General features: G+C 32.7%; 2 protein-coding genes across 2 annotated transcripts; both read right to left on the reverse strand.

The window, feature by feature from the left end:
• Positions 1-4923: 4923 nt before the first annotated feature.
• LOC149493167 (uncharacterized) lies at positions 4924-5833 on the reverse strand. Its single transcript, XM_089715426.1, has 3 exons — positions 5644-5833; positions 5299-5547; positions 4924-5180 (listed from the first exon to the last, which is right to left on the reverse strand). The coding sequence occupies exons 1-3, from the start codon at positions 5831-5833 to the stop codon at positions 4924-4926; spliced, it is 696 nt and encodes a 231-aa protein (XP_089571552.1).
• A 713-nt stretch (positions 5834-6546) lies between these two features.
• LOC149493168 (uncharacterized) lies at positions 6547-7310 on the reverse strand. Its single transcript, XM_089715427.1, has 2 exons — positions 7107-7310; positions 6547-6933 (listed from the first exon to the last, which is right to left on the reverse strand). The coding sequence occupies exons 1-2, from the start codon at positions 7308-7310 to the stop codon at positions 6547-6549; spliced, it is 591 nt and encodes a 196-aa protein (XP_089571553.1).
• Between the last annotated feature and the right edge of the window lie 2101 nt (positions 7311-9411).

A 9411-nucleotide genomic window follows, 5' to 3' on the forward strand; every position in this document is an offset into this window, starting at 1 on the left:
TTTATTTTTAGCATTTTACATCTTAAAAATCTCATTTTTGCGTTGATTAATTGGTTTGCCTTTGACAAAACGTAAGTTTGCCTATTGTTGAGTCTTTCTGGGTCCGTTATAATTACTTTGGACAAAAAAAGAAACGTAAAAAGGACCAGTTTGAAAGGTAGTTGCGGACCAGAGCAGCGGCGTCACGCAGCTACTACCTGTGTGACGCGACTGTTCATGTCCAAAAGCCCCTGACCTGGACTAGACCACCTGCGTGACGCAGCTATTCGCGTACTCATTTTCATTTTGTTTCTATATCTGTATCTAATATTTTGTTTTAAATAAAAAATCCATATACCTAAGGATTTTAATAATGTCACGAATAGTGCTGTCATGTAGCTAATAGTTACGTCACGCGGCTGTTCTTCATAGAACACCTGCGTGACGCGACTGTTCTAGTTTCCAGATCATAACCCGAGTTCCGTCACGCGGCTGCTCTTCATAGAACACCTGCGTGACGTGACTGTTCTAGTTTCCAGATCATAACCAGAGTTCCGTCACGCGACTGTTCTTCATAGAACAGCTGCGTGACGCAACCATTACAAGTCTAAGAATAAAAAATAAGGGGTGCGTAACGCGACTGTTCTTCGTAGAACACCCGCGTGACGCGACTATCTTCCAGTACTAGCACATTTTCATTATTTTTAGTGCAGTCTCATTTCAGTAAATTAATCTTCCTTTTAAATATAATCCGGGAAATTATCAATAGTGGGCAAATTGAGTTTTAATCAAGCAAAGTCAATTAATTATTGATGATTATGAGATTTTCAAGATTTTATTTCCTATCGTTTATTATTAATTACATTACTAAACTCGGTTTGTGGCCCGCCTTTAACCATAAGGCAAGAGCGGGTCTTTTACTTTGTTTGATATGTATTATGGATGGATGATGGATGATATGATTTATCTGTGATGAATGCAATGAATGAATCTAATTGGGACGGTTAATTAATTTTCCACATAGGAATTCGGTTCGATTTATTCGGGTTGGGTTTAAATAATTTGGCTTTTCTAAAATAAAATTAAATTAGAAATCGTAGGTTAAAAGAGGCCAGTTTTCCGGGCGTCGGCTTCTAACGGGCCGACGTACCCAATTCCCTTACCTAGAACCTCATTGGTTCGTCTGACCAGTTTTTCTGAATAAAAGGCCTTGAATAAAATGGGTTAAAATGGAGTCATTTTCACAAAATAAAAAATGGAAACGGTCCCATTGCCGAAAAAATGGGTGGGGACTAAAAATGATTTATAAGACCGATTTATCGGCATCGCATATCCAAAAAGGGTTTTTATCACCGCTTTTCCAAAAATAATAATAAATAAAAACCACATCATATTATTATTTCTTTATATGATTTTTCATCCGGGGGGAAAAACATTATGTGTTTTAAGTATTTTGGATATTATTTTTCTTGTTTTTAGTGGTCCCTTTTTCATAGCTTTGATAATTTTTAGCACCTGGGTCTTATCATATTTTTCCTTCAATCTTATTGTATTTTTCAATACAATGATGGTAATGGTTTCTACATTCTCATATTCTTTTATTACATAATTGATAATATAATAAGTTTGGGGAATTAATTTTTAAGTTCATTGGGGACAATGCGCTAGATTAAGTTGGAGGAGGGGAAATTTTAATTTTCTTGTATTTCATTCTTTTAATATGGTTGGATTAATTGTAAGCAAGCTTGAAAATTATCATAATTCATTAAAATGCAATGAATTTAGTTGTTCCTTAAAGCTAGTTTCTATTTAGCATAATTTTTAATTTTCGACATAACATAATTCATTGATTTAACCATTTGCTTTGGAGATTATGAACACTAATTTTTAGGAATTTTATGACTTATAGATATGTTTCTTTAAAAATTTAGTTAACCTTGGAATTCCTAGAACAAATTAGAATTTTCTTTGAGGCAAAATTTTAAATGTTTACATTTAGAAAGAGATGATTTAGGCATTTTTTGTTGAAATTCATATTTAGCCTAGGCCACCTAAGTTAAAGTATGACTTTTGCATCCAATTTGAAACCTATATCCAAAGTTCATTGATCACCTTTATTAAACCTAGCCATTAAACCAACTTAATTTCCTACCCTCAGTACAATAATGTATAATTGAAGGATTTGAATTTTATCAAAACATAGCAACAAAAGGGAGAAAATTTCATTAATACTAGCAAGTGAAGAAAATAGAAAAAAATCAAAGAGAAACACCCCCTAAAAAGAAGCACTCAATCAAGAATTCAAGCTTGGGGAATTAAAGGAAGGAAGAAATTTTGAAAGTACTATGAAAAGACCTTGGCAAAGTATCTCTAAATTTTGAGCTACTGAAGGAACTTCAAGATTAATCTCCCTTTACAAATAAAAAGGTTGTTTTGATATAAATGAAAATCTTGATATTATGCATTCTCTTTGCATTTTTTCTATCTTTTTATCCTTTTTCTTTGTTTAAGCTAAAAATATACCTCTAAAACCCCATTACAACCTGAATAAAAGACCTTTTGATCTTTTTAATTGTAAGCATTTCGATTGTGGAGAAGGGATGACTAATTTTGCTTATGGGAATGTTGAATTTATATTCTTACTTAAAGATTAAATAATTTTTGAAAATTCATATTCTATTTTGTCATAGGTTGACTAATTATTGGTGTTAAAAATCTTATTAACTTATGTTTAAATTAAGGAACGTGTTTTATTGAAAATTGAATTTTTGCTGAAATATAATTAGCATAAGAAACGCTTGAATTATTTTCATATTAATGATTTTAATACTTTTGAAATTGTGAATAATTATCCCCAACCATATTAAAACTAGCTTTGTTAGTTGTTTAGCTTGTGTTTTAGTTTTTGGTATTGTTTTGTTACTTGAGGACAAGCAATGGTTTAAGTTTTGAAAATTTTGATAAGTGTTATTTTTATAGTATTTTTAATATAATTTCTATTAGGATTTTCAGTAGTTTTTATTACTTTAGTTAGCTTTTTATTCAGTTTTATTTATATTTTTCATCAAAGCTTCCTTGAAACATAATTTGATTGATCTTAAGGAAATTTGTAGGATTTTGGCATAGAAAAGAGCAAAATAAAGCAGAACACTCAGGCTCTAGCACACCCAAGCTGTGCAATTCAGCACGCCCGTGCTAGAATCAAGAAAAATCAGCATGGAGACTCAAAGCCTAGCACGCACTAGCCGTGCTAGATGGCACGCCCATGCCGCAAGAAGACATCAATCCAAAGGTGTGCTTACCTGAGCACGGTCCATGCTGCATTCCATCATGACGACCTAGCCGTGCTATGTGGCACGCCCGTGCCACAGATTCTTCTCTTGATGTGCCCCTGAGCATGGCCCATGCTGAACCATCCTTAGAACTCAGGCTCCGGCACGCCCTGACCATGCCGCACAGCACGCCCGTGCTGTGAATCAAGTTTTATTTTGGGTTGCGAACGCCAGCCAGTCCCTACTACGTATATGGGCTCACATAAGATGATTTCCTGACGTGCAGATCAACTTCTAATCCTATTTAGGCACATGAGGGAGTCCTAATTGAGAAGAAATTCTAATTTCCTATTTCGAAAAGGTTTCTTACTTAATGAAGACTCTATTTCCTAAACGAAGTCGGATTTTCTTCCAGGAAGTCTATATAAAGAGAGAACCAATTCATTGTATAGGGGATCTCTAGTTAGATAATCTTTTATTCTATTATTTTTCTCTCTTTAATACTTCAAGTGATCAAGAATTGTGTCAAGATTCAAGGAAGTCGTCCGCGTTATTTGACTAGTTTTTATCTCTAAACTCTTAATCTTGTTTTTACTTTTCATTATTCACATTGATTATGGAATTATTATTAAGTTTAATTGAGTTTTATTTAATTACTATGTCAAACTAAACTCTCATACTAGAGATTTGATGTAGCTTAATTTCTTTTCCGATTTATAATATTAGATTTATTTTTCTTTGTTCAAAGTATAATTTATTATTGAGCTTAATGCTTCCAGGCAAAGTTTCTCTCCTAGATTGATTTATTTCATTAATTACTATCGGGAGAAGGGTTTTTGATATGAAAAAAGGTAATAAATTACATAAGAATAATAACTTAATGTGAAAGCTATATGGTTTGACTCATGGGGGGTTTTCATAACTAACAACCTTTGGTTATGAATTCATAAACAAACCATAACACTTAATGATTTAATTCATATTTGATCGCACTATTGGAAGATAGGTAATTAGATCAGGTTAAAATAGCTAACAATACATCGGGAGAGCTTGTTACTGATTTTAGGGTTGTTTTCCCTACTTGAACAATTAAAATTGATTAACGAACTAATAAAATAAATTGGATAGAATTAAGTGAAGTCAAAATCACTAGTAGCTTTTAATCCTTGATTTCTTTTAATCAAAAATGGCTTGCTTGATTTCTTTTTATTATCTTTTATTTGTTAAATTTAGTTTCTTAAAATAATTTCCCTAAATTGTCATTTAAATAATAGTAGGTTAACATAATATTGCTACTTGGTGTACAATCCTCGAGGGAACGATACTTTACTCATTATATATTACTTGTTGTGATTTCGTATACATGCGAAAATCACTTTTAGTTTTCTATAGTCGATACATGCTCTCCATCCAGTCACTATCCTAGTGGGAATTGATTCATTATTCTCATTTTTTACTACAGTCATTACCCATGCACTATTAGAAATTGAATAAATAAAATCTGCATCAAGTAGCTTTATCACTTCCTTCTTTACTACCTCTTGTATAGCCAGATTCAACCTCCTTTGTGGTTGAATAGTAGGTTTGTAATCATCTTCCATCAAAATCTTGTGCAAACAAATACTTGGACTTACCCCTTTAATGTCCGAAATCTTCCATCCAATTGTTCTCTTTACTTTCTTAAGACCTTAATCACCTGTTGTCCCTCTTGCTCTATCAAAAATGCAGAAATAATCAGAGGGTTAATATCATTTTCAAGAAAAACATATTTCAAGTGAGAAGGTAAAGGTTTAAGTTCAAGTTTAGATGATTCTTTAAAAGAATGCTTTGAAACTTCTTTCTCATCAATTTCCAAAGTAAGTGGAGACTCATTCTCCATCTTTTCTTCATTATCCTCAATAACAAAATCCTCATCTTTTTCTTTACATGCTAAAGCCAAGCATTACTCCATTTCTAGCTCTACATCATCCTTTAATAATATTTTCTGCTTATATTCATTAAGACAATCATCAATATAATCAGTGGAAAAACACATCATTTTTAGGACAATCAAGATTCTTCATAGTTTTCTTGATATCAAAAACTATTTCTTCATCATTCAACCTCAGTGTAAGCTTTCCTTCCTTAACATCTATTAATGCACCAGTTGTGGCCAAAAATGGCCTCCCTAGAATCAGAGGAATTGCTCCATCAACTTTCATATCCAACATTACAAAATCAACCGGGAAGATAAATTCTTCAACTTTCACCAAAAGATCTTCAACAATCCCAATTGGTCTTTTGATGGACCCATCAGCTAGTTATAGTGTCATGCTTGTTTCTTTCAACTCTCCAAGATTTAAGTCCATGCACAAAGAAAAAGGCATCAAATTTATATTGACACGTAAATCACATAATGCCTTCTCAAATTCAACATCACCTATATCACAAGGAATAGCAAAACTCTCTGGATCCTTAAGCTTAGCTGGTAAATTATTTTGCATAATGGCACTACATTCCTCAGTTAACATGATAGTGCCACAATTATCCATTTTCCTCTTATTAGAAATGATATCCTTAAGAAATTTTGCATATTTAGGCATTTGTGTCAAAGCCTCAAGAAAAGGAATATTAATATAATTTCTTAAAGATCTCTAAGAATTTAGAAAACTAATAGTCTTAACTTATCATTCTAATTTTTCAAGATATGGAAATTTCTTCAAATCCAAATTGGATGTAGAAAGAGTATTAGAAGGCATACCTTTCTTTTCAGCATTAAAATCCTTACTTACCTCTTGGTCACTTGTTTCCTCATCTATTACTCAAGGACTAACTTATCATCCTTCTTTTCTATATTTTCTTTTGGCTTTGCATCCTCTAACACTTTCGCACCTCTCAATGTAACCGCCTTGACATTCTCTTTTGGATTTATCTTAGAATTACTAGACAATAAACTTTGTGCTCTTTTTGAGATTGCATTTGCCAATTGACCAATTTGAGCTTCTAAATTCTTAATAAAAGCCTCTTGATTTAGAAACCTTATCTTCACAACACTAATACATTTTAACATTAAAATTTCCATAGATGGCTTCTTTTCCTGTTGTTGTGGAGGAGCTTGAGGTTAGAAACATGGTGGTGGTTGCCTTCCTTGATTAGCATTACTCCAAGAAAAATTGGGATGGTTCCTCCTACCGAGATTGTATGTGACGCTGTAAGGACCATTTTGCTTGCGAAAATTATTCACAAAGTTAGCTTGATCAAGAACTGAATTAATAGCAAACATATTACCCATTTGACACTCATGGTTAGGGTTCCCTCAACCACAAAAATCACAAGCAATTGTGACAACTACATGATGTTGAATTTGTAATCCCTCTATCTTTTTATTCAAAGCCTCCACTTGAGCAGCTAACGATGTAATAGCATCAGTGCTATATAACCCAGATGTTTTCTTTGGTCCAGCTCTTTCATCTTGATGCAAATACATGTTGGAGATCATCTCATCAATAAGATCGTATGCTTCTTGTGGAGTTTTCCTATTCAAAGAGCCTCCAGCAGCAGCATCAATCATGCTCCTAGCATGAATGTTAATACCCTTATAAAAATTCTGTACTTGCATCCATAAAGGTATTTGATGATGAGGACACTTTTTCAACAGGTCCTTGAACCTTTCCCACGCCTCGTATATTGACTTAATCTCACCCTACACAATAGAAGAAACTTCATTTAATATTTTCATAGTTTCACCGAGTGGAAAATACTTATCGAAAAACTTCTTTAATAGATCCTTCCATGATCTAATGGAACCAGATGGCAAAGATGTAGCCAACTCTTTGCTTTATCCCTTAAGGTAAACAGAAAAAGTCTTAACCAAACCGCCTCATCGAGTACTCCATTATAATTGAATGTCACACATAACTCAAGAAAATTAGCAATATGTTGATGAGGATCTTCAGGTTCTAAACCTCCAAATTGATATCTATTTTGAATCATTTGAATAATTTGAGGTTTGATCTCAAAATTATTTGCTAGAATAGTTGGCCTAACAATAGGAGGTGCAACTCCATTCGGTTGTGCCATCACATAGTCTTTAATGGTGCGTTATGGTCTTTGATCTCTATTTTGGCCATTGTTGGCACCATTGTTTCCTCCATTATTTCCACCATTAGCTCCATTACCTTCATTTATGATGTTTTCTTGATTAACATGCACTATTTCATTGAATTTGGGTGGAATTACACCATCATTCGGAGGATTTGCCATATTAGCTTGTCTAACTAGTCTTCTTCTCAAGTGAAAAGTTCTTTCAGGCTCCGAATCAAATTCTTCTAGTGGTAAACCACTAACTTTGGTCATACACCAACAACACTATCTGGAAGAAATAAGCTCAAACAAAAATTGTAAAATCTCAAATTAATAAACAAATATCAGAATATTTTCAACCAAATCTATGGTCCCCGACAATAGCGCCAAAAACTTGATGTGTCCTAGCCAACACTGGCAAGTGTAGTAGTTGTTTAAGTAGTATAGGACTTAGAGTCCCAAAAATCGTTCCCTCAAAGACTAAAGTTTGGAAGCCAATTAATCAAAAAAATTATCACTATTATTTGAGAAAATGATTAAATGAGATATTGTAATTAAGTAAACTAATTACATTAAATAGGCAAATAATTAAATTTTAGAATAAACCAATGATTTAAAGAGTTAGGACCCACAATCCACCTTGACTAATAAGGATGCAATTTCTAAATAGAAATTCAATTTTTTAGATTAGCAGGTTCTTCTTGAGCCTATTTATCCTACCAAGAAATAAATTTTCAATTCAATTTTAACTCTTACTAGGAAACATAAAGATTGAATTGCATAAAGCTGAACCAATTTTTAATTCTTCCTCCCAGGAAACGGATTAAGCCACAAATCACTCCTAGGCTTCTACCAGAAAACACCCAAGACTAATAAGTTATTCAAAAACCAAAAGAACATGCATGAGATTGATTAAGCCCAAATCCTTAATTCTTCCATCAGAAACAAATCAGAGAAATAGAATCAATCAAATAACACATAAGCATTAAGATCAAAGTTTTGCATAAATCTCAAATTGAAATTTCATACTCTAGAAATTAAACATCCATCAAAATCAAAGGTTCATGTTTCCTTTAACAAAAGAAAAATACTCCATAGCTAAACCAAAAAGACACAAGAAATAAAGAGAAGAATTCATGATTTAATCGAGAAATTTACAGAAATAGAAATCAAACTCTAAAATCCAATCTCTGCTTCTAGCTTCTTGCTCCATACAACTAAAGAAGAAGAAACTTTTTTTTTTCTCTATTTTCTAAGATTCCTTCTGTTCTCTACCTTTATCTCCCCAATAATATTTCCTCCAAAGAAGTGTAAAAGTCTCCCAAAAGAAAACCCACGTTCTTTTCCATAACTGTCCATCTTCCAATTGCTCTTTTTATTTTCCATGATCAAGTCGTGGCCTCCAAATTTCTAGCACTTTTTCCATAGTCGTTTCTACTTTCCACAATCGAGTTGTGAAAATCTATATACCCCAAGCTCTTTTTCTTACAAGTCGCATTACTTTTCTTGCAATACTCTATAACCACCAAACTACCTATTAAAACATTAAAAACAACTAAAATAAATAGAAAAACAAATAAACATAAAAATTAAATAAAACTCTTAATAAAACCTATTGAAAACAAAAAGACACTATAAACATACTAAAAATTATGAAAAAAAAATATCTAAATATCACAAAACATCAAAGTTCAAATTCTAAAATGAGAGTCCATGTCCAAGTGGAACTAATCAAAAATCCTTAAAAGAGTTTAAAGGGAATAAAACAAATGTTCTATAATAAATAAATTTCAATTCCCACGTGATAAACCAATGCTCTCATTATTTCAAACCTAACACATGCCACAAGTATGCAGTATAGACTCATACTCTAGTATGGAAGTGAAAGATCTTCTCTCTGGACACAAGTACTCGGGATCCACAGCAAACAAACCTTCAACCTACACTAGTTAAAAACATCGCAGAGTATAAACTCAGTGGTACTCAACATTGTATATGCATACACAACAAACAGTTATGGTCAATTGAAACCATACATTACAGTTGAGCATCATTAAATACAACAATTTACATTCTCCCACCATATCTTCATGCAAAT

The sequence above is a fragment of the Jatropha curcas genome, chromosome 10, assembly GCF_041381405.1.
Source record: "Jatropha curcas cultivar XTBG-Jc1 chromosome 10, XTBG_Jcur_1.0, whole genome shotgun sequence".
Classification (NCBI taxonomy): domain Eukaryota; kingdom Viridiplantae; phylum Streptophyta; class Magnoliopsida; order Malpighiales; family Euphorbiaceae; genus Jatropha; species Jatropha curcas.

Coding starts and splice junctions, on each gene's coding strand:
- LOC149493167 (XM_089715426.1), bottom strand. CDS start 5,833: ATGCCTAAATATGCAAAATTTCTTAAGGATATCATTTCTAATAAGAGG. Junction 5,548..5,643: donor TGAATTTGAGAAGGCATTAT/GTGATTTACGTG, acceptor CACTATAACTAG/CTGATGGGTCCATCAAAAGA. Junction 5,181..5,298: donor AACTATGAAGAATCTTGATT/GTCCTAAAAATG, acceptor GCTTGGCTTTAG/CATGTAAAGAAAAAGATGAG.
- LOC149493168 (XM_089715427.1), bottom strand. CDS start 7,310: ATGGCACAACCGAATGGAGTTGCACCTCCTATTGTTAGGCCAACTATT. Junction 6,934..7,106: donor ATGGAGTACTCGATGAGGCG/GTTTGGTTAAGA, acceptor TCTATTGTGTAG/GGTGAGATTAAGTCAATATA.